Raw genomic sequence first — 25516 nt, 5'->3', positions numbered from 1 at the left:
TTCCCTGTTCCCTCAAAGTGTGAGCCAAAATGAACCATTCTGTTGCTTCTGCTTGGGCACTTGGTAGCAGTGACTGCAGAGTAGCTAATACAGTCTTCTGGACCAGGAGTGTGGCCATCCCTCATTGGTCCATGTTTTGCTCTGACCTCACAAAGAACCACTGTGAGAAATGACAGACACCTGCCCATATAATGTACTGCCCGAGGCTGGTTTGGTGTGGAGAGTGGTTTGGTGGTGGTTTGGGAGACGTGGACTGTGGTGATAATTTTGGACTTGGATACTGGTAACGTTTTGGACTCGGATTCTGGCAACGGTTTTGGACTCGGATTCTGGAGAAGGTTTGGACTCGGATATTGGTGAACCTGCTTGGACTTTGACACGGTGAGCCCTTTTCTCACTTTACTGCTTGAGGTTGACAGGTACTGGATTTAGTTTTTTTTGTTTTTTTTGTTTTTTTTTTGTTTGTTTTTGTTTTTGTTTTTTTTTTAGTTTCTCTTTGATTTTAGATTTTATTTTTTTACATCGTTTAAATTATCATCATTAATTATCTTCAATTTGTGTTTTTCTACCTACTCATTTTCATTGCTGTTTATTTACTTTTTAAAGCTTTTGTTAATAAATATTAAGCATAAAGTAGGACAGTTCCATAAAACATTTCTGAATATGCACATAATGCACTTTAAGAATATTCACCTAATCTAAGAACCTGTACCCCAGTCCCTTCTTTCTTCTTTACGTTCCTAATGAATCCCTTTTACTACAGGCACCTTGCCCTAACTATGCTTCAGCACTTGAGAGCCAGCATCTCTGGACTGGCTTGTCAAACACTACAGTGATTTTCAGCTCCATGTTCTTCTTTTTAAATGACAATTCCATTCTTCAGCTGAGCATGTGATTCTTGCTCTTCCATTTCTATGCGTCGTTGTCAATCGTTGGTGGTTGTTGCAGCCCTGGCATGACTGGATGAATCCATCTTGATCAGGAAGTTTGGTCCTTTCAAGGGCTGTTGAATTCTGTGTGAGGCATTAAGCTCTCAGACTAAGGATTATTGTGTCTGTGTTCACAGTTGTTGACTCTGTTACTATGACTCTTGTTACTGTGTCCATGTGGCCTCAGTATCTGCATAATACATTCTCTAAGGATGAATCTTGATTGCTCCTGCTCCTCTTTCTAGTTTAATGAATAGTTTCAGAAGTACTGGTGTGGGTGCTTTAAAGATTTGATGGAAATCACCAATGAGTTTGTCTGGTCTGGCCTTTTTTGTTTTCATTGTTGTTAAGAAATTCTTTTAAATTACTATTTAAATCTTGTTGCATTTTTGTTTGAGATTAGATTTTTGAGAATTTTACATGATATTTTGGTTGTATTTATCCTTTCCCCTAAGTCCTCCTAGATCCTCCGCTCGGCATTTCCTACTATCCTGGTTTAGGTCTTTTATTTTGTGTCTGGCCATCAAGTACAGTTTCTCTTGTCTTTATCCTCTCAGGTATGTGGCCTTCCACTGAAAAGTAGTCTGTCCAACCTTATCCTTAAGGGGCCACATCCTTAAAATTGATAGCTCTCCTGACAGCTATCAGTTTTGAAGGGCTCATCAGCTAGGTGTGTGATTTCTTGTCCACCTCCCCTCTTCATGCTGAGATTTTGACTGACTTGAGCCTGAGCAGGTCACAATGCTGTGAGTTCATATGGGCAACTCCCTCCTTTACCCAGAAAACACTGTAACTTTTTGCCATCAACTGCCTCTGACTCATACAGTCTTCAGTTTAGATGTTTTCCCTCTTTTTAGTTTTAGTTGGTAGTTTAACGTGTATCTAGAGGTTCATCAATTTCTTCTAGATTTTTCCATTTCATTGGAACATTTTTAAGAGATTCCCTAGTGATTGTTTGGATATCTGGATTCCATTTGTATTTGTTGTATACTGCATTATCTTCTCTCTAATATTGTTAATGCGTATCTTCCTATTTCTATGAGTTATCTTGGTGAAGATTACTTGTTATTGTTATCTTTAGAATAAACAAGTCTTTGTTACCATATGCTTGGCCCAGGGAGTGGTACTATTAACAGGTGTCACCTTGTTGGATGAAGTGTGCCACTGTCCAGGTGGGTTTTGAGCTCCTACTCCTAACTTCTAAGAAGAGACAGTCTTCTCTTAACACTCTTCAGATGAAGATGTAGAACTCTCATCTCCTCCTGCTTCATGCCTGCCAGGATGCTGCCATATTCTTACATTGGTGATAATGGACTGAACTCCTGAACCTGTAAGGCAGCTCCAAATATGTATTGTCCTCTATAAGAGTTGCCTTGGTCACGGAGGCTATTCACACCTAAGAATTCCAAACTAAGACAGTTACTTTGGTCTTTGTATTATTTTTGTCTCCATTTCATCAATTCATATTTTGAACTTGATTCTAATTCTTTTGGATTTTGCTTGTTCTAGTATTTCTATAACTGTGACATGCATCATTAGATCATTTGGACCACTTTTGTGTTTGTATTAGCACAGGAATTTAAGGCTATAAATGTTTCTCTTAGACCCATATCTACTTCCCTTTTATCTTGCATCCCTAGGTGTTGTGGCCATTGACCACAAACCAACTGACCTATCAGTGAAGATGAAGAGATGGCAAGCGTGTCAGGACCTCAGGTCTAACACCTTTGAAGACGCTGCCTTAACAGAACACTATGAAATATTAACAACCCTTGGCCAAGGAACATTTGGGGAAGTAAAACTGGCGAGCCATCTCGTCACCCAGACTAAGGTAGCAATAAAAATCCTCCCCAAAAGCAGGAAAAACTCCCTTGTCCAACCCGAAATTGAAATCATGAAATCTCTTGACCATCCCCATATTATTAAACTTTTACACATAATCGACACCACCAGAAACATTTTCATCGTTCTGGAGCATGCTGTGGGAGGAGAGCTGATGAGCAGAATTGAAGAGTTTGGCTATCTAGCAGAGGTGGAGTGCCACAGGCTGTTTAAACAGCTGGTCTATGCCCTCCAGTATTGTCATGAGAAAGGGATTGTCCACAGGGATTTAAAGCCAGAAAACATTTTATTGGACCACAGAGGAAATGTAAAGCTTACTGATTTTGGATTGGGCACCAAGATAATCATGGGCCAGAAGCTGGTCACGTTCTGTGGAACCCTCCCTTACTGTGCCCCAGAACTGTTTGAAGATAGAGGGTATGATGGCCGGGCCACTGATGTCTGGAGCTTGGGGGTTGTGCTTTATTTTATGGCCACAGGGTGCCTTCCTTTCAATGGATATAGCTATGAAGCAATAAAGCAGAAGATCATTGCAGGAAAGTACCCTAGGAGTTTCAGTCTGTCACCAGAACTTTGGGAGGTGATAGCCAAGTTGCTAACTGTCAACCCTGGAGAGAGGCCAACAGTCCATGACATTGCCAGATTTAAGTGGCTAAAGCCTGACAACGAAGCTTCTCCCGCTTCTTTGGGAGAGAACATTGAGAGTCACCCGGACCCCTCTATAATGGTGCTCATGGGTGTCATGGGATACAATCCAGGAGAGATAAGAGAAAGTTTGCGGGAGAAAAAATTCGACCAGGTGATGGCTACTTATTTAATGCTCAAACAACAGTCAGCCTGGGAAAATAAGACAACAAAAAAACCAGATCCAAGGCTATGTGATAGAATGTTGAGAAGCACAGAGCCAACCATAAAAAACCAAACATCTGTAAGGAGGGCATCTAGTGTGCCTACACATTCCACCTTCAGTTTGCCCAATGAATCAGAAAGTCTTGAAAAGGGAAAGAGAACTACAATGAGCCACTCTATGCCACCCACGAGGAACTGCTTCAACGAGGAGACAACTCCACTCCACAGTATCTGCCCCCAGCTTGTCCAGAAGGCTCACTACAGGAGGAGCATCTGGGGGGAGACAGAGATCAGTGACACTTCAGAAGAAAGCTCTACTGGAGAGTCTTTGGAACATCCATCACTGAAAATCCACACCCTCCAGACATCCATGGGTGTGTCCAAAGCTGGATCTACCTATTCAAAGAGCAAGGGGTCTTCACAGTGTGTTTCTTCTCATCATACCTCTGTGGAAGAAGACCAGTGTGAGGGCACCAACATATCCAGAGAGATCAACCCACCTCTTTCACCAGTCTCGCCTCAGGAGAACCTCATGGGACAGCTCCACATTGTGACTACAGCTGGGTCAATGGACATCATGAACACACAAGTTACATCACCTCCATTCTCCAGGAAGGAGGCCAAGGGTGAGGGTCCTGCTCTACAACAGAGAGAGTCCAGACCATCCTCCCCAAATACACTCCAGGGACACCTCCATGGCAGGCGTCAGACTGTGCCCCAGGCCCCCTTTCAAAGACGGGTCTGGAGGACCCTGAGGAACGGTTTAATCAGAGGCCTGCGAACTTTATGTTGCTGCCTGCCAATCGAAAGGAGAGTGCACCCGACCAACAACAGAGACCTGGCTGTGAGTCAAAAGAGCCATGGAGGTAGCCATGGTATCAGGTAAGTGGAGAGACTACAATGCACTTCTACCTCTAGGTTTTTTTTGTTTAAAATAATGTCAATTTCTTTAAAGAAAAAAATATTTATTTACTGTATGTGCATGGAAGTTAACCGGCCAGAGTCAGTTCTGTCTTTACACCCTATCTGTCTTGGGGAATGGATTAATGTCCCCTCACTTGGCAGCAAATGCTTGCACTCACTGAAGAGTTCCCTGGACTAAATGATATGCTTTGAAATAAACAGGTTACAAGAATATACACTTTAGGGGTTGCCGGTAATGTATTATCACAGCTAAATCTAATCCCACCGTATCTTTGTGAGTAACTTCACCACATGTAGAGGGCAGAGGACAGTGTCTTGAGCCTGGCCAGGTGTTGGAGAAGGGTGGGTGAAGGGATCAGTGGAGCACTGGAGAAGAATCAGCCTGACGGCCCATGCCAGCACAGAGCCAGTAGAGTGAAGCAGAAGTCCTGAAGATTTCTACTAAGATCTCTCTTATGTCTGTTTGAAGAGCATTTAGAGGCACTGTGCTCCCTGAAAAATGATACCAGAGAGTGAAGAGCAGCCTACTGAGGATGCACACAGGTACAGGAGAGAGCCAGGGAGGAATTTCCCATGGTTGGGTGCCGGGGGGTGGGGGCACCATGTCTACACCACAGTATGAAACTAAGGGCAAATTCTTCCTGTGTCTGCAGATTAACAGAGTGTGTCTGGCTTGTGTGATACCCTTCTCAGGTCCTTTGCGACCTGAGGACTGAGCATGGATTGTGGGAGGAAGGTCTGAACTCATGGTTGTCCTGACTTTGCCCTCTAGGTTGGTTCATGTTGGCTGGTGATTCCACAGTTTTGCCAGGCAAGCAAAGTACTCCATAGATCTCAGTAATTCTGGAAACAAGGTACCATGACATGCAGGTCATCATTGGAAAACCAAACCTCAGAGGAACTTCCAGGCATGTAGAGATCATCAGCTGCCTGTCTCCAGATGTACCCATGGGACATTAGAAGAGCAAGTGGACACTGGAAGCAGAGTAGGACCCCAGAGTGTCTGATCTGATCTACTTGTGGTTGTGTTCAAGATGACTGGTGCTTACCAGTTTGGAGCCAGAAACAGAGCAAGGAGAGTGCAGGGAATGTCCATCTTGTGCTCATAAGCAAGATAGAGTGGGCATGAACAGCTAAGCCCATTGCTCATGGTGCAGTTCATAAAACCATCCTGGCTTGCTAGACAGCTTGATTCTAATCCACCATTACTCAGATACCCTCAAAACTCACCCTATTTGGACAGAAAGGGACACACACACACACACACACACACACACACACAGCGAGAGAGAAAGAAAGAGAGAGAGGAAGAGAGAGAGAGGGGGAGAGGGGAGAGGGGAGAGGGGAGAGGGGAGAGGGGAGAGGGGAGAGGAGGAGAGGAGGAGAGGGGAGGAGAGGGGGAGAGGGGAGAGGGGGAGAGGGGAGAGGGGAAAGAGGAGGAGAGGAGGAGAGAGGAGAGGAGGAGAGGAGGAGAGAGGAGGAGAGGAGGAGAAGAGAGAGGAGAGGAGGAGAAGAGGAGAGGGGAGAGAGAGAGAGAGCATTCCTTTGGCATTCTTTCTGCTATTGAAATTTTGTTGAAATGGAGAGAATCTGTATTCCAAAGTATTGTCATATATTTTTTTGTGACTCTAGTTGTCTCTCCAAATTTGTTTTGTCTTGTCTACACCCTTATCTGAAACATTAACCAGTTCATCTTCATAGGATCCATTTGAAGCCAAATCATGTCATGGTGCACACTACCCCAGGGCATATGAGAGCTTAAAAGGTAAAGTCCACCAACTGTGTTTTGAGTGGAGCCAAAGTGAAATATGAAGTGATTAATAGTTGAAGCCACAACAGGACCTGTTTCCAAGCATGTTCATGGATAAGAACCTGTTGTAAGAAAACAAGTTAAGACCCTCTGGTCTGAAAGCAGCGTTTTCCTTTGGGTGGTTTCTGGTCTCCTGCTACCTTCTACCACCTAAGAAAACTTAGGGAATTAAGTCATCAGATTCACACGCCTCCTTATGCCCACATGCTAGTATACGCTGCCTTTCTTATTTTCAACAGTATCTCACAAGATCCAAGCTGTTTTCTTTCTGATACTCCATAGGGATGTTGCTGTTAATGCAGCTATGTGTCTCCAGACAAGACTAGTGCCTTTACTTCCTGAATGGCCTTTTGCTGGGGCCCCAAAGGACTCCTAGGAACACACTCAACAAGGGACAAAGTCTGAGAACAGTTTCATCTGCATGGTGAACAGTGCAGGAGATGCCTGCCAAGCCCTAACACAGTAGACTGAAGATGGCCACACAGGTTATGCTTCCTTGCTCATGCCATGGGGAAGGCATGATTGGCTAACACTCGGTAATCTAACCAAACCCCTGTTTTCAGGTCTCATTGATGGAAGAGTGTCCTGCTGATTGGTAGGGAAGTGGCACGGGAGACAGAGGTGGCATCAGCAGCCAGGTGGACTGGGAGCAAGAAGAGAAGGAAAACATTTTCTCATCTCAGGAACACCCAGCACCTTACCATGACCCTCTGTTGTGCAAGAAGATTATAAGAGGCAACTTGGGGAACTTCCTCACTGGGGCAAAGTTCCTCCCTCTCCAGCAGAAGTCAAGTGATCAGGGTAAGGTGTAGCTCAAATCCCTTCCATCTACCAAGTACACTGCTGTGTATATGGGATAAGAGGTGTCAGATAGTGTGCTGCCCTCTCTGTCACCTAGGAATGGACACCACATCCTAAGTAAAACGTCTAAAGAAACAGTGTCATTTGCATGACCCAGACCCCAGACATATACAACACTGACAGGCATTGTACAGTGGAGAGGGGGATCCCTTTTATTGGGTCCCTTCTAAAGCAGTGGCATCAATCAATACCTACAGAAATGAACCATAAAGATGGCCTTTAAAAAAGGTCCTGGAAGGACTATCCAGAGACTGCTTCACCCAGGGATCCATCACATATACAACCAACAAACCCAGACACTATTGCTTATGTCAGAAAGATTTTATTGACAGGACCCTGATATAGCTATCTCTTGTGAGGTTATGCCAGTGCTAGGCAAATACAGAAGTGGATGCTTACAGTCATCTATTGGATGGAACACAGGACCCCTAATGAAGGAGCTAGAGAAAGTACCCAAGGAGTTAAAAAGGTCTGCAACCCTATAAGAGGAACAATATGAATTAACCAGTACCACGCAGAGCTGTGTCTCTAGCTGCATATGTAGCAGAGAATGGACTAGTCAGCCATCAATGGGAGGATAGGTCCTTGGACTTGTGAAAACCATATGCCCCAGTACAGGGGAATGCCAGGGCAATGTAGCAGGAGTGGGTGGGTTGGGGAGCATGGCTGGAAGGAGTTTATACGGGACTTTGAGGATAGCATTTGAAATGTCAATGAAGGCGCCAGAGAACCGGACAGCTTCTGGGACGGGCAGAAGCACAGAGCCGCAGAGGCAGCAGCCTGGGCGGGCCGCAGACAACCGGCCACCATCCGGACCAGAGGACAGGTGTCCGCCTGGCTCGGGAGACGGCCTCAGCCTCAGGAGCAGCGGTCACCATCTTGGTTCCAGGACTCCCTGGAACTTAGGATTTTAGTCTGCACAGGTGAGAGTCTGCACCACAGAAGCTGACAGCTTCTGGGAACTGCCAAAGCAACACAGCTTCTGAGAGAGGCCCTGTTTTGGGCCTTCTTCTTCGACCAGGAGGAGGTCCAAAAACAAGATATCTGCGCACCTTCCCTGTAAGAGAGCTTGCCAGCAGAGAGTGCTCTGAGCACTGAAACTCAGAGGAGAGAATCTGTCTCCCAGGTCTGCTGAGAGACGGTAACAGAATCACCAGAAGAACAATCTCTAAACAGAGTCAACTATAACTACTAACTCCAGAGATTACCAGATGGCGAAAGGTAAACGTAGGAATCCTACTAACAGGAACCAAGACCACTCACCATCATCAGAACCCAGCACTCCCACTTCGCCCAGTCCAGGACACCCCAACATACCCAAAAACCTAGACCTAGATTTAAAAGCATATCTCATGATGATGGTAGAGGACATCAAGAAGGACTTTAATAAATCACTTAAAGAATTACAGGAAAACACTGCTAAAGAGTTACAAGTCCGTAAAGAAAAACAGGAAAACACAATCAAACAGGTAGAAGTCCTTACAGAAAAAGAGGAAAAAACATACAAACAGGTGATGGAAATGAACAAAACCATACTAGACCTAAAAAGGGAAGTAGAAACAATAAAGAAAACTCAAAGTGAGGCAACACTGGAGATAGAAACCCTAGGAAAGAAATCTGGAACCATAGATTTGAGCATCAGCAACAGAATACAAGAGATGGAAGAGAGAATCTCAGGTGCAGAAGATTCCATAGAGAACATCGGCACAACAATCAAAGAAAATGGAAAATGCAAAAAGATCCTAACTCAAAATATCCAGGAAATCCAGGACACAATGAGAAGACCAAACCTACGGATAATAGGAGTGGATGAGAATGAAGATTTTCAACTCAAAGGACCAGCAAACATCTTCAACAAAATTATTGAAGAAAACTTCCCAAATATAAAGAAAGAGATACCTATGAACATACAAGAAGCCTACAGAACTCCAAATAGACTGGACCAGAAAAGAAATTCCTCCCGACACATAATAATCAGAACAACAAATGCACTAAATAAAGATAGAATACTAAAAGCGGTAAGGGAAAAAGGTCAAGTAACATACAAAGGCAAGCCTATCAGAATTACACCAGATTTTTCACCAGAGACTATGAAAGCCAGAAGAGCCTGGACAGATGTTATACAGACACTAAGAGAACACAAATTCCAGCCCAGGCTACTATACCCAGCCAAACTCTCAATTACCATAGATGGAGAAACCAAAGTATTCCACGACAAAACCAAATTCTCACATTATCTCTCCACGAATCCAGCCCTTCAAAGGTTAATAACAGAAAAAAACCAATACAAGAACGGGAACAATGCCCTAGAAAAAACAAGAAGGTAATCCCTCAACAAACCTAAAAGAAGACAGCCACAAGAACAGAATGCCAACTTTAACAACAAAAATAACAGGAAGCAACAATTACTTTTCCTTAATATCTCTTAACATCAATGGTCTCAACTCCCCAATAAAAAGACATAGACTAACAAACTGGCTACACAAACAAGACCCAACATTTTGCTGTTTACAGGAGACACATCTCAGAGAAAAAGATAGACACTACCTCAGAATAAAAGGCTGGAAAACAATTTTCCAAGCAAATGGTATGAAGAAACAAGCTGGAGTAGCCATCCTAATATCTGATAAGATTGACTTCCAACCCAAAGTCATCAAAAAAGACAAGGAGGGGCACTTTGTTCTCATCAAAGGTAAAATCCTCCAAGAGGAACTCTCAATTCTGAATATCTATGCGCCAAATACAAGGGCAGCCACATTCATTAAAGAAACTTTAATAAAGCTCAAAGCACACATTGCACCTCACACAATAATAGTGGGAGACTACAACACACCACTTTCACCAATGGACAGATCATGGAAACAGAAACTAAACAGGGACACACTGAAACTAACAGAAGTGATGAAACAAATGGACTTAACAGATATCTACAGAACATTTTATCCTAAAACAAAAGGATATACCTTCTTCTCAGCACCTCATGGTACCTTCTCCAAAATTGACCACATAATAGGTCACAAAACAGGCCTCAACAGATTCAAAAATATTGAAATTGTCCCATGTATCCTATCAGATCACCATGCACTAAGGCTGATCTTCAATAACAAAAAAAATAACAGAAAGCCAACACTCACGTGGAAACTGAACAACACTCTTCTCAATGATACCTTGGTCAAGGAAGGAATAAAGAAAGAAATTAAAGACTTTGTAGAGTTTAATGAAAATGAAGACACAACCTACCCAAACCTTTGGGACACAATGAAAGCATTTCTAAGAGGGAAACTCATAGCTCTGAGTGCCTCCATGAAGAAACGGGAGAGAGCACATACTAGCAGCTTGACAACACATCTAAAAGCTCTAGAAAAAAAGGAAGCAAATTCACCCAAGAGGAGTAGACGGCAGGAAATAATCAAACTCAGGGGTGAAATCAACCAAGTGGAAACAAGAAGAACTATTCAAAGAATTAACCAAACGAGGAGTTGGTTCTTTGAGAAAATCAACAAGATAGATAAACCCTTAGCTAGACTCACTAGAGGGCACAGAGACAAAATCCTAATTAACAAAATCAGAACTGAAAAGGGAGACATAACAACAGATCTTGAAGAAATCCAAAACACCATCAGATCCTTCTACAAAAGGCTATACTCAACAAAACTGGAAAACCTGGACGAAATGGACAAATTTCTGGACAGATACCAGGTACCAAAGTTGAATCAGGATCAAGTTGACCTTCTAAACAGTCCCATATCCCCTAAAGAAATAGAAGCAGTTATAAATAGTCTCCCAGCCAAAAAAAGCCCAGGACCAGACGGGTTTAGTGCAGAGTTCTATCAGACCTTCAAAGAAGATCTAATTCCAGTTCTGCACAAACTTTTTCATAAGATAGAAGTAGAAAGTACTCTACCCAACTCATTTTATGAAGCCACTATTACTCTGATACCTAAACCACAGAAAGATCCAACAAAGATAGAGAACTTCAGACCAATTTCTCTTATGAATATCGATGCAAAAATCCTCAATAAAATTCTCGCTAACCGAATCCAAGAACACATTAAAGCAATCATCCATCCTGACCAAGTAGGTTTTATTCCAGGAATGCAGGGATGGTTTAATATACGAAAATCCATCAATGTAATCCACTATATAAACAAACTCAAAGACAAAAACCACATGATCATCTCGTTGGATGCAGAAAAAGCATTTGACAAGATCCAACACCCATTCATGATAAATGTTCTGGAAAGATCAGGAATTCAAGGCCCATACCTAAACATGATAAAAGCAATCTACAGCAAACCAGTAGCCAACATCAAAGTAAATGGAGAGAAGCTGGAAGCAATCCCACTAAAATCAGGGACTAGACAAGGCTGCCCACTTTCTCCCTACCTTTTCAACATAGTACTTGAAGTATTAGCCAGAGCAATTCGACAACAAAAGGAGATCAAGGGGATACAAATTGGAAAGGAGGAAGTCAAAATATCACTTTTTGCAGATGATATGATAGTATATATAAGTGACCCTAAAAATTCCACCAGAGAACTCCTAAACCTGATAAACAGCTTCGGTGAAGTAGCTGGATATAAAATTAACTCAAACAAGTCAATGGCCTTTCTCTACACAAAGAATAAACAGGCTGAGAAAGAAATTAGGGAAACAACACCCTTCTCAATAGTCACAAATAATATAAAATATCTCGGCGTGACTCTAACTAAGGAAGTGAAAGATCTGTATGATAAAAACTTCAAGTCTCTGAAGAAAGAAATTAAAGAAGATCTCAGAAGATGGAAAGATCTCCCATGCTCATGGATTGGCAGGATCAATATTGTAAAAATGGCTATCTTGCCAAAAGCAATCTACAGATTCAATGCAATCCCCATCAAAATTCCAACTCAATTCTTCAACGAATTAGAAGGAGCAATTTGCAAATCATCTGGAATAACAAAAAACCTAGGATAGCAAAAACTCTTCTCAAGGATAAAAGAACCTCTGGTGGAATCACCATGCCTGACCTAAAGCTTTACTACAGAGCAATTGTGGTAAAAACTGCATGGTACTGGTATAGAGACAGACAAGTAGACCAATGGAATAGAATTGAAGACCCAGAAATGAACCCACACACCTATGGTCACTTGATCTTCGACAAGGGAGCTAAAACCATCCAGTGGAAGAAAGACAGCATTTTCAACAAATGGTGCTGGCACAACTGGTTGTTATCATGTAGAAGAATGCGAATCGATCCATACTTATCTCCTTGTACTAAGGTCAAATCTAAATGGATCAAAGAACTTCACATAAAACCAGAGACACTGAAACTTATAGAGGAGAAAGTGGGGAAAAGCCGTGAAGATATGGGCACAGGGGAAAAATTCCTGAACAGAACAGCAATGGCTTGTGCTGTAAGATCGAGAATTGACAAATGGGACCTAATGAAACTCCAAAGTTTCTGCAAGGCAAAAGACACCGTCAATAAGACAAAGAGACCACCAACAGATTGGGAAAGGATCTTTACCTATCCTAAATCAGATAGGGGACTAATATCCAACATATATAAAGAACTCAAGAAGGTGGACTTCAGAAAATCAAACAACCCCATTAAAAAATGGGGCTCAGAACTGAACAAAGAATTCTCACCTGAGGAATACCGAATGGCAGAGAAGCACCTGAAAAAATGTTCAACATCCTTAATCATCAGGGAAATGCAAATCAAAACAACCCTGAGATTCCACCTCACACCAGTCAGAATGGCTAAGATCGAAAATTCAGGTGACAGCAGATGCTGGCGAGGATGTGGAGAAAGAGGAACACTCCTCCATTGTTGGTGGGATTGCAGGCTTGTACAACCACTCTGGAAATCAGTCTGGCGGTTCCTCAGAAAATTGGACATAGTACTACCGGAGGATCCAGCAATACCTCTCCTGGGCATATATCCAGAAGATGCCCCAACTGGTAAGAAGGACACATGCTCCACTATGTTCATAGCAGCCTTATTTATAATAGCCAGAAGCTGGAAAGAACCCAGATGCCCCTCAACAGAGGAATGGATACAGAAAATGTGGTACATCTACACAATGGAGTACTACTCAGCTATTAAAAAGAATGAATTTATGAAATTCCTAGCCAAATGGATGGACCTGGAGGGCATCATCCTGAGTGAGGTAACACATTCACAAAGGAACTCACACAATATGTACTCACTGATAAGTGGATATTAGCCCAAAACCTAGGATACCCAAGATATAAGATACAATTTCCTAAACACATGAAACTCAAGAAAAATGAAGACTGAAGTGTGGACACTATGCCCCTCCTTAGAAGTGGGAACAAAACACCCTTGGAAGGAGTTACAGAGACAAAGTTTGGAGCTGAGATGAAAGGATGGACCATGTAGAGACTGCCTTATCCAGGGATCCACCCCATAATCAGCATCCAAACGCTGACACCATTGCATACACTAGCAAGATTTTATCGAAAGGACCCAGATGTAGCTGTCTCTTGTGAGACTATGCCGGGGCCTAGCAAACACAGAAGTGGATGCCCACAGTCAGCTAATGGATGGATTACAGGGCTCCCAATGGAGGAGCTAGAGAAAGTACCCAAGGAGCTAAAGGGATCTGCAACCCTATAGGTGGATCAACATTATGAACTAACCAGTACCCCGGAGCTCTTGACTCTAGCTGCATATGTATCAAAAGATGGCCTAGTCGGCCATCACTGGAAAGAGAGGCCCATTGGACACACAAACTTTATATGCCCCAGAACAGGGGAACGCCAGGGCCAAAAAGAGGGAGTGGGCGGGTAGGGGAGTGGGGGTGGGTGGGTATAAAAAAAAAAAAAAAAAAAGAAATGTCAATGAAGAAAATATCTAATAATAAGTTTTTTAAAAAGGTCCTGGATACTGAAGGGTGAATGATTTCTGATTTTAGGCATTGTGTGTCCGAGTGAATATCAACCATCGAGGATATCCACAGAGATCTGGGTGTAAGATCTGCTTAGGCAGTAGTGTCACCAAGAGTATCATATGCTGGAACCTGGACACAAATTGTGTGGTTTAAACAACTCAGAATACACAGACTATTTTGTATGTACAGTAAACTTTCTGTGTTTGAACTGTGTGTTACGGTGTCCTATTTTATATCTGTATAAACGTCTGGATGCTGGAACAAGGTAACATGTCTGTCTTCCAAATGCACCATTCTTCCAGCGGTGAGAGCACACTAATCTTCATGATGCACTGTGGTGTTCATCCTGTGCATTACATATTTGCCCTCTTCCTCCTACATACTGCCTAGAATGCATCCTGCAAACATTTCTCCATCATGCTATTGTTTATCAGTAGTGGAGATTTGTGTTTTAGGCTTCAATTAGGCAACATTGGTCTGTTTTGTAGATTATTTTCTTAGCAAAATGTCCTTCAAGTCTACTCAATTTAAGCACAATTCTCTCCTTTATTTTTTATGAGACAAGGTCTTGCTATGTAGCCTAGGCTGGCTAAGAACTCCTGACCCTCCTGCTTAGAATGCTTGGTACTTTTGTGACAGGTTGCACCTCCTGGATTTGAAAGCCCAAATATATTCTTCCTCAATAGACATGTGGAGGTAGGGTAGCCACCTTGTTAAAGGACTCGGTTTGGAACAATTCATATGAGTTCTAACTCCTTCTGCAGTTGTCCTATCTCAGTGTTTTCAAAATCTTTTTATAATTGGGTATGGAGATGTTCACCAGGGCCCTGACTTCTGTTCAAAAAACACTGTGTTTTTGTAGCCTGAAATCTGGGTAACCCACAGCTTGTATTTCTGCCCAGCCATTCATATCCTGTTGAGATGGCAGAGATTTCTTTAGGGCACAAGGGATGCTTTGCACTGCCATGTGAACTAGAGATGGAGAGGCTTCCAAGATGACAGGAGCCCTGGCTTCCTGCAACCAAATCACTGTTTAAAAGAAAATCTAAACAAGCTTGTGTCTCTTCCTGAGGAGGCACAGCCAGCAGGTGCCATCTGGAAGATCCTCTTGGTGTTGTGAGGAATTTGGTACTGTTCTGTATCAGTTCTCTGCACACTGGTTGACTCCAGAGCTTGTCTTTCTTTTCTTTCTTTCTTTCTTTCTTTCTTTCTTTCTTTCTTTCTTTCTTTCTTTCTTTCTCTCTCTCTCTCTCTCTCTCTCTCTCTCTCTCTCTCTTTCTTTCTTTCCTTCCTTCCTTCCTTCCTTCCTTCCTTCCTTCCTCTTTCTTTCTTTCTTTCTTTCTTTCTTTCTTTCTTTCTCTCTCTTTCTTTCTTTTTCTCTCTTTCTGTCTTTTTCTCTCTCTTTCTTCCTTCCTTTCTTCCTTCACTTCTTTCTTTCTTTCTTTCTTTCTTTCTTTCTTTCTTTCTTTCTTTCTTCCTTCCTTCCTTTTTTCCTTTCTTTCCTTCCTTCCTTTTTTCCTTTCTCTTCCTTCCTTCCTCTTTCTCTCTCTTTCTTTCTTTTTCTCTCTCTTTCTTCCTTCCTTCCTTTCTTTCTTTTCCTTTCTTTCTTCCTTTCTTTCTTTCTCTTTCCCTTTCTTTCTTTCTCTCTTTCTTTTTCTCTTTCTTTCTTTCTTTCTTTCTTTCTTTCTTTCTTTCTTTCTTTCCTTTCTTCCTTCCTTCCTTCCTTCCTTCCTTCCTTCCTTTCTTTCTTTCTTTCTTTCTCTCTCTCTCTTCTTTCTTTCTTTCTTATTAGATATTTTCTTTTTTCTTAAAGCTTTTACTTTGAGACATCATGGAAGACTTAAGAGGTACAACATGGAGAAGACATGATCAGAGAATGGAAATGGCATCAGTGCCTGCAACTAATACTGGAGCAGTTTGACGACACAGGGGCTCAAGGAATGGACTTAGTATTCCTCTTCTTTTTCCTCCCCCTTGCCTTCCACAGAATCCACACCAACCTCCTCATAATCCTTCTCTAGGGCAGTCATGTCCTCACGGGCCTCAGAGAACTCACCCTCCTCCATGCCCTCACCCACATACCAGTGCACAAAGGCACGCTTGGCATACATCAGATCAAACTTGTGATCTAGGCGAGCCCAGGCCTCAGCAGTGGCTGTGGTGTTGCTCAGCATGCACACAGCTCTCTGCACCTTGGCCAGGTCACCACCGGGTACCACAGTGGGAGGCTGGTAATTAATGCCAACCTTGAAGCCAGTGGGGCACCAGTCTACAAACTGGATGCTGCGCTTGGTCTTGATGGTGGCAATGGCAGCATTGACATCTTTGGGAACCACATCACCACGGTACAGCAGGCAGCAAGCCATGTATTTACCATGGCGAGGGTCACATTTCACCATCTGGTTGGCTGGCTCAAAGCAGGCATTGGTGATCTCTGCTACAGAAAGCTGCTCATGGTAGGCTTTCTCAGCAGAGATGACAGGGGCATAAGTGGCCAGAGGGAAGTGGATGCGAGGGTAGGGTACCAGGTTGGTCTGGAATTCTGTCAGATCAACATTCAGGGCCCCATCAAATCTGAGGGAAGCAGTGATGGAAGACACAATCTGGCTAATAAGGCGGTTAAGGTTGGTGTAGGTTGGGCGCTCAATGTCGAGGTTTCTACGACAGATGTCATAGATGGCCTCATTGTCTACCATGAAGGCACAATCAGAGTGCTCCAGAGTGGTATGGGTGGTGAGGATAGAATTGTAGGGATCAACCACAGCAGTGGAAACCTGGGGCCTGGGTAAATGGAGAACTCCAGCTTGGACTTCTTTCCGTAATCCACAGAGAGCCGCTCCATCAGCAGGGAGGTGAAGCCAGAGCCAGTTCTCCCCCAAAGCTGTGGAAAACCAAGAAGCCCTGGAGACCTGTGCACTGGTCAGCCAGCTTGCGAATCCTGTCCAGGACAAGGTCAATGATCTCCTTGCCAATGGTGTAGTGGCCACGGGCATAGTTATTGGCAGCATCCTCCTTGCCTGTGATGAGCTGCTCAGGGTGGAAGAGCTGGCGGTAGGTGCCAGTGCGAACTTCATCGATGACCGTGGGTTCCAGGTCTACAAACACTGCCCGGGGCACATGCTTGCCAGCTCCTGTCTCACTGAAGAAGGTGTTGAAGGAGTCATCTCCTCCCCCAATGGTCTTGTCACTTGGCATCTGGCCATCAGGCTGGATGCCATGTTCCAGGCAGTAGAGCTCCCAGCAGGCATTGCCGATCTGGACACCAGTCTGGCCAACGTGGATGGAGATGCACTCACGCATGATAGCAACGGGTTAGAAGGCGAGGGTGAGAGATAGAAGCAGACACCCGGTCTCGGTTACCGTTCCCGACAACTAAGAGTCGAGGTAAGTAACGCAATCAGATATTTTCTTTATTTACATTTCAAATGTTATCCCCTTCATAGTTTCCCCTCCAAAAATCCCCTATCCCCTCCCCTCTCCACCTGCTCCCCAACCCACCCACTCCCATTCCTGGTCTTGGCGTTCCCCTATATTGGGGCATAGAGCCTTTGCAGGACCAAGGGTCTCTCCTCTCATTGAATACTAACTAGGCCATCCTCTGCTACAAATATAGCTAGAGCCACAAGTTCCACCATGTGTTTTCTTTGATTGGTGGTATAGTTCCAAGGAGCTCTGAGGGTATTGGTTAGTTCATATTGGTGTTCCTTCTATGGGGCTTCAGTCCCCTTCAGATACCTGGGTATGTCTCTGGATCCTTCATTGGGGACCTTATGTTCCGTCCAATGGATGACTGTGAGAATCCACTTCTGTAATTGCCAGGCACTGGCAGAGCCTCACAGGAGACATGCTTTCACATTTTGAGGAATCTCCACACTAGGTCTTATAATGGTTGTGTAGATGTTTGCTCTGCCAGCACTGTGCTAGGGTGTCTATTTTATTTGCTGGAAAATTATTTTGTCCTTTGATAATTTTCACACTCGTTTCCTATGGTGACACTTATGACAACTCAACTATCAATGGTTTGCCATATTTCCTGGAAAAATGCAGTTCAATTCACAAATGCTAACTTATGCCTCGGCCTTAGTTTGTTGCCCCTACTTTTCTAATATCAATTTTAGAGTTTCGTGTCTTCTTTAAGGTCTTCAGTCTATTTGGAGTTGATTTTTATGCAGGCAGAGACAAAGATGCAGATACAATCTTGTACATTAAGTGCCCAATTTTCTTTTAACCACCATTTGAGGTTTACATAGAAAAATTCCATGCCAGTCTGGGCTAAGAACTGAGATTATATCTGTACACAAATAAATACATAAATAGAAAATGCAGCAGATGAGTAACTAGGATTCAAATAATTTTCCCTTTTCCAATCATCTCTTAACTATGGGATCACAAATAATTATGAAGATGCTGAAACAGGAGGTTGTTCAGCCTCTTGGATTCTAAACTATACTGAAGGTAAACATGAGCTCCATTTAAGTGTTAATTTGAGTGTTTTGTACAACATTTGCCTTCTATTAGAGACGTGGGGCATTTAGAAGTCAGCCTATATATGCACTCATTGATAAGTGGATATTAGCCCAGAAACTTAGAATATCCAAGATACAATTTGCAAAACATATGAAACTCAAGAAGAAGTAAGACCAGAGTGTGGATACTTGCTCCTTTTCAGAATGGGGAACGAAACACCCATGGAAGGAGTTACATAGTCAAAGTTTGGATCTGAGAAGGAAGGAAGGACCATCCAGAGACTGCCCCACCCAGGGATCCATCCCATATACAACCACCAAACCCAGACACTATTGCATATGCCAGGAAGATTTTGCTGAAAGGACCCTGATATAGCTGTCTCTTGTGAGGTTATGCCAGTGCCTGGCAAACACAGAAGTGGATGCTCACAGTCATCTATTGGATGGAACACAGGGCACCTAGTGAAGGACCCAAAGAGCTAAAGGGGTCTGCAACCCTATAGGAAGAACAACAATATGAACTAACCAGTACCACCCAGAGCTGTGTCCCTAGTTGCATATGTAGCAGAGGATGGTCTAGTCAGCCTTCACTGGGAGGAGAGGTCCTTGTTCTTGTGAAGATCATATGCCCCAGTACAGGGGAATGCCAGGGCCAGGAAGCAGGAGTGGGTGGGTTGGGGAGCAGGGCGGGTATAGAGGTCTTTGGAGATAGCATTTGAAATGTAAATGAAGACTAATAAAAAAGTCAGCCTATAACCAAAAATAATTGCCTATCACCCTCTGACATTAGAAAAATTAAGAATTTTATTTAATTGCTACAGTTGTTATCTTTCTATGATTTTGTAACTTGGTCTACCCTCATCACAGAGTTAGGCAATGGCTGATGAGACTCACAGCAGCATCTTTTTTTTAAAAAAATTTTATTAGGTATTTTCCTCATTTATATATTCAATGCTATCCCAAAAGTCCCCCATTCCCTCCCCCCAACTCCACTACCCACCCACTCCCACTTCTTGGCCCTGGCATTCCCCTGTACTGAGGCATATAAATTTTGCATGACCAATGGGCCTCTCTTTCCACTGATGGCCGGCTAGGCCATCTTCTGATTCATATACAGCTAGAGACACGAGCTCTTGGGGGGTATTGGTTAGTTCATATTGTTGTTCCACCTATAGGATTGCAGATCCCTTCAGCTCCTTGGGTTCTTTTACTAGGTCCTCCATTGGGGGCCCTGTGATCCATCCAATAGCTGACTGTGAGCATCCACTTCTGTGTTTGCCAGGCCCTGGCATAGTCTCACAAGAGACAGCCATATCTGGGTCCTTTCAGCAAAATCTTGATAGTGTATGCAATGGTGTAAGCATTTGGAAGCTGATTATGGGATGGATCCCCCGATATGGCAGTCTCCAGATGGTCAATCCTTTCGTCTTACCTCCAAACTTTGTCTCTGTAACTCCTTCCATGGGTGTTTTGTTCCCAATTCTAAGAAGGGGCAAAGTATCCATACTTTGGTCTTCATTCTTCTTGAGTTTCATGTGTTTAGCAAATTGTATCTTATATCTTGGGTATTCTAAATTTCTGGGATAATATCCACTTATCAGTGAGTACATATTGTGTGAGTTGTTTTGTGATTGGGTTACCTCACTCAGGATGATGTCCTCCAGGTCCATTCATTTGCCTAGGAATTTCATAAATTCTGAGTAGTACTCCATTGTGTAAATGTACCACATTTTCTGCATCCAATCCTCTGTTGAGGGGCATCTGGGTTCTTTCCAGCTTCTGGCTATTATAAATACGGCTTCTATGAACATAGTAGAGCATGTGTCCTTCTTACGGGTTGGAACATCTTATGGATATATGCCTAGAAAGGTATTGCTGGATCCTCTGGTAGTACTATGTCCAATTTCTGAGGAACCACCAGACTGATTTCCAGAGTGGTTGTACAAGCTTGCAATCCCACCAACAATGGAGGAGTGTTCCTCTTTCTCCACATCCTCACCAGCATCTGCTGTCCCCTGAATTTTTGATCTTAGCCATTCTGACTGGTGTGAGGTGGAATCTAAGGGATGTTTTGATTTGCATTTCCCTGATGATTAAGGATGTTGAACATTTTTTCAGGTGCTTCTCAGCCATTTGGTATTCCTCAGGTGAGAATTCTGTTTTTTAGCTCTGAGCCCCATTTTTTAATGGGGTTATTTGGTCTTCTGGAGTCCACCTTCTTGAGTTCTTTTTTTTTTCTTTTCTTTTTTTTTTCTCCATTTTTTATTAGGTATTTAGCTCATTTATATTTCCAATGCTATACCAAAAGTCCCCCATATCCAACCACCCCCACTCCCCTACCCACCCACTACCCCTTTTTGGCCCTGGCGTTCCCCTGTACTGGGGCATATAAAGTTTGCGTGTCCAATGGGCCTCTCTTTCCAGTGATGGCCGACTAGGCCATCTTTTGATACATATGCAGCTAGAGTCAAGAGCTCCGGGGTACTGGTTAGTTCATAATGTTGTTCCACCTATAGGGTTGCAGATCCCTTTAGCTCCTTGGGTACTTTCTCTAGCTCCTCCATTGGGAGCCCTGTGATCCATCCATTAGCTGACTGTGGGCATCCACTTCAGTGTTTGCTAGGCCCCAGCATAGTCTCACAAGAGACAGCTACATCTGGGTCCTTTCGATAAAATCTTGTTAGTGTATGCAATGGTGTCAGCGTTTGGATGCTGATTATGGGGTGGATCCCTGGATATGGCAGTCGCTACATGGTCCATCCTTTCATCTCAGCTCCAAACTTTGTCTGTAACTCCTTCCATGGGTGTTTTTTCCCACTTCTAAGGAGGAGCATAGTGTGCACACTTCAGTCTTCATTTTTCTTGAGTTTCATGTGTTTAGGAAATTGTATCTTATATCTTGGGTATCCTAGGATTTGGGCTAATATCCACTTATCAGTGAGTACATATTGTGTGAGTTCCTTTGTGAATGTGTTACCTCACTCAGAATGATGCCCTCCAGGTCCATCCATTTGGCTAGGAATTTCACAAATTCATTCTTTTTAATAGCTGAGTAGTACTCCATTGTGTAGATGTACCACATTTTCTGTATCCATTCCTCTGTTGAGGGGCATCTGGGTTCTTTCCAGCTTCTGGCTATTATAAATAAGGCTGCTATGAAGATAGTGGAGCATGTGTCCTTCTTACCAGTTGGGGCATCTTCTGGATAGATGCCCAGGAGGGGTATTGCTGGATCCTCCGGTAGTACTATGTCCAATTTTCTGAGGAACCGCCAGACTGATTTCCAGAGTGGTTGTACAAGCCTGCAATGCCACCAACAATGGAGGAGTGTTCCTCTTTCTCCACATCCACGCCAGCATCTGCTGTCCACTGAATTTTTTTTTCCATTTTTATTAGGTATTTAGCTCATTTACATTTCCAATGCTATACCAAAAGTCCCCCATAGCCACCCACCCCCACTCCCCTACCCACCCACTCCCATTTTTTGGCCCTGGCGTTCCCCTGTACTGGGGCATATAAAGTTTGCATGTCCAATGGGCCTCTCTTTCCAGTGATGGCCGACTAGGCCATCTTTTGATACATATGCAGCTAGAGTCAAGAGCTCCGGGGTACTGGTTAGTTCATAATGTTGTTCCACCTATAGGGTTGCAGATCCCTTTAGCTTCTTGGGTACTTTCTCTAGCTCCTTCATTGGGGGCCATGTGATCCATCCAATAGCTGACTGTGAGCATCCACTTCTATGTTTGCTAGGCCCAGGAATACTCTGACAAGAGACAGCTATATCAGGGTCCTTTCAGCATAATCTTGCTAGTGTATGCAATGGTGTCAGCATTTGGAAGCTGATTATGGGATGTATCCCCGGATATGGCAGTCTCTACATGGTCCATCTTTTTATCTCAGCTCCAAACTTTGTCTCTGTACCTCCTTCCAAGGGTGTTTTGTTCCCACGTCTAAGGAGGGGCATAGTGTCCACACTTCAGTCTTCATTTTTCTTGAGTTTCATGTGTTTAGGAAATTGTATCTTATATCTTGGATATCCTAGGTTTTGGGCTAATATCCACTTATCAGTGAGTACATATTGTGTGAGTTCCTTTGTGAATGTGTTACCTCACTCAGGATGATGCCCTCCAGGTCCATCCATTTGGCTAGGAATTTCATAAATTCATTCTTTTTAATAGCTGAGTAGTACTCCATTCTGTAGATGTACCACATTTTCTGTATCCATTCCTCTGTTGAGGGGCATCTGGTTCCTTCCAGCTTCTGGCTATTATAAATAAGGCTGCTATGAAGATAGTGGAGCATGTGTCCTTCTTACCAGTTGGGGCATCTTCTGGATATATGCCCAGGAGAGGTATTGCTGAATCCTGCGGTAGTACTATGTCCAATTTTCTGAGGAACCGCCAGACTGATTTTCAGAGTGGTTGTACAAGCCTGCAATCCCACCAACAATGGAGGAGTGTTCCTCTTTCTCCACATCCACACCAGCATCTGCTGTCCCCTGAATTTTTTTTCCATTTTTTATTAGGTATTTAGCTCATTTACATTTCCAATGCTATACCAAAAGTCCCCCATAGCCACCCATCCCCACTCCCCTACCCACCCACTCCCCTTTTTTGGCCCTGGCGTTCCCCTGTACTGGGGCATATAAAGTTTGCGTGTCCAATGGGCCTCTCTTTCCAGTGATGGCCGACTAGGCCATCTTTTGATACATATGCAGCTAGAGTCAAGAGCTCCGGGGTACTTGTTAGTTCATAATGTTGTTCCACCTATAGGGTTGCAGATCCCTTTAGCTTCTTGGGTACTTTCTCTAGCTCCTTCATTGGGGACCATGTGATCCATCCAATAGCCGACTGTGAGCATCCACTTCTATGTTTGCTAGGCCCAGGCATACTCTGACAAGAGACAGCTATATCAGGGTCCTTTCAGCATAATCTTGCTAGTGTATGCAATGGTGTCAGCATTTGGAAGCTGATTATGGGATGTATCCCCGGATATGGCAGTGTCTACATGGTCCATCTTTTTATCTCAGCTCCAAACTTTGTCTCTGTACCTCCTTCCAAGGGTGTTTTGTTCCCACTTCTAAGGAAGGGCATAGTGTCCACACTTCAGTCTTCATTTTTCTTGAGTTTCATGTGTTTAGGAAATTGTATCTTATATCTTGGATATCCTAGGTTTTGGGCTAATATCCACTTATCAGTGAGTACATATTGTGTGAGTTCCTTTGTGAATGTGTTACCTCACTCAGGATGATGCCCTCCAGGTCCATCCATTTGGCTAGGAATTTCATAAATTCATTCTTTTTAATAGCTGAGTAGTATTCCATTGTGTTGATGTACCACATTTTCTGTATCCATTCCTCTGTTGAGGGGCATCTGGGTTCCTTCCAGCTTCTGGCTATTATAAATAAGGCTGCTATGAAGATAGTGGAGCATGTGTCCTTCTTACCAGTTGGGGCATCTTCTGGATATATGCCCAGGAGAGGTATTGCTGGATCCTCCGGTAGTACTATGTCCAATTTTCTGAGGAACCGCCAGACTGATTTCCAGAGTGGTTGTACAAGCCTGCAATCCCACCAACAATGGAGGAGTGTTCCTCTTTCTCCACATCCACGCCAGCATCTGCTGTCACCTGAATTTTTGATCTTAGCCATTTTGACTGGTGTGAGGTGGAATCTCAGGGTTGTTTTGATTTGCATTTCCCTGATGATTAAGGATGTTGAACATTTTTTTCAGGTGCTTCTCTGCCATTCGGTATTCCTCAGGTGAGAATTCTTTGTTTAGTTCTGAGCCCCATTTTTTAATGGGGTTATTTGATTTCCTGAAGTCCACCTTCTTGAGTTCTTTATATATGTTGGATATTAGTCCCCTATCAGATTTAGGATAGGTAAAGATCCTTTCCCAATCTGTTGGTGGTTTCTTTGTCTTATTGACGGTGTCTTTTGCCTTGCAGAAACTTTGGAGTTTCATTAGGTCCCATTTGTCAATTCTTGATCTTACAGCACAAGCCATTGCTGTTCTGTTTAGGAATTTTTCCCCTGTGCCCATATCTTCAAGGCTTTTCCCCACTTTCTCCTCTATAAGTTTCAGTGTCTCTGGTTTTATGTGAAGTTCCTTGATAAACTTAGATTTGACCTTAGTACAAGGAGATAAGTATGGATCGATTCGCATTCTTCTACATGATAACCGCCAGTTGTGCCAGCACCAATTTTTGAAAATACTGTCTTTCTTCCACTGGATGGTTTTAGCTCCCTTGTCGAAGATCAAGTGACCATAGGTGTGTGGGTTCATTTCTGGGTCTTCAATTCTATTCCATTGGTCTACTTGTCTGTCTCTATACCAGTACCATGCAGTTTTGATCACAATTGCTCTGTAGTAAAGCTTTAGGTCAGGCATGGTGATTCCACCAGAGGTTCTTTTATCCTTGAGAACAGTTTTTGCTATCCTAGGTTTTTTGTTATTCCAGATGAATTTGCAAATTGCTCCTTCTAATTCGTTGAAGAATTGAGTTGGAATTTTGATGGGGATTGCATTGAATCTGTAGATTGCTTTTGGCAAGATAGCCATTTTTAAAATGTTGATCCTGCCAATCCATGAGCATGGGATATCTTTCCATCTCCTGAGATCTTCCTTAATTTCCCTCTTCAGAGACTTGAAGTTTTTATCATACAGATCTTTCTCTTCCTTAGTTAGAGTCACGCCAAGATATTTTATATTATTTGTGACTATTGAGAAGGGTGTTGTTTCCCTAATTTCTTTCTCAGCCTGTTTATTCTTTGTATAGAGAAAGGCCATTGACTTGTTTGAGTTTATTTTATATCCAGCTACCTCACCAAAGCTGTTTATCAGGTTTAGGAGTTCTCTGGTGGAATTTTTGGGGTCACTTATATATACTATCATATCATCTGCAAAAAGTGATATTTTGACTTCCTCTTTTCCA

The 25516-nt window shown here is 43.1% G+C and overlaps 1 protein-coding gene and 1 pseudogene across 3 annotated transcripts; one reads left to right on the top strand and one right to left on the bottom strand.

The window, feature by feature from the left end:
* Positions 1–101: 101 nt before the first annotated feature.
* 4921509C19Rik (RIKEN cDNA 4921509C19 gene) lies at positions 102–14322 on the top strand. 3 transcript variants are annotated; one of them, XM_006499820.2, is made up of 8 exons: positions 102–381; positions 2570–4502; positions 5014–5087; positions 5317–5530; positions 6246–6309; positions 6637–6839; positions 6918–7155; positions 14139–14322. In XM_006499820.2, the coding sequence occupies exons 2-3, from the start codon at positions 2614–2616 to the stop codon at positions 5045–5047; spliced, it is 1923 nt and encodes a 640-aa protein (XP_006499883.1). In that variant the 5' UTR covers positions 102–381; positions 2570–2613; the 3' UTR covers positions 5048–5087; positions 5317–5530; positions 6246–6309; positions 6637–6839; positions 6918–7155; positions 14139–14322. The 3 variants fall into 3 exon arrangements, with proteins under 3 accessions (XP_006499883.1, XP_006499881.1, NP_941057.1); XM_006499818.2 differs by having other exon boundaries at positions 6246–6839; NM_198655.2 differs by lacking the exons at positions 6246–6309; positions 6637–6839; positions 6918–7155; positions 14139–14322 and having other exon boundaries at positions 219–381; positions 5317–5828.
* On the bottom strand, positions 15915–17469 carry Gm14150 (predicted gene 14150; annotated as a pseudogene).

This window comes from Mus musculus, chromosome 2 (genome assembly GCF_000001635.26).
Source record: "Mus musculus strain C57BL/6J chromosome 2, GRCm38.p6 C57BL/6J".
Taxonomy (NCBI): domain Eukaryota; kingdom Metazoa; phylum Chordata; class Mammalia; order Rodentia; family Muridae; genus Mus; species Mus musculus.
The sequence above is the reverse complement of the archived record's forward strand: the minus strand, read 5'-3'. Positions and strand labels throughout refer to the sequence as shown.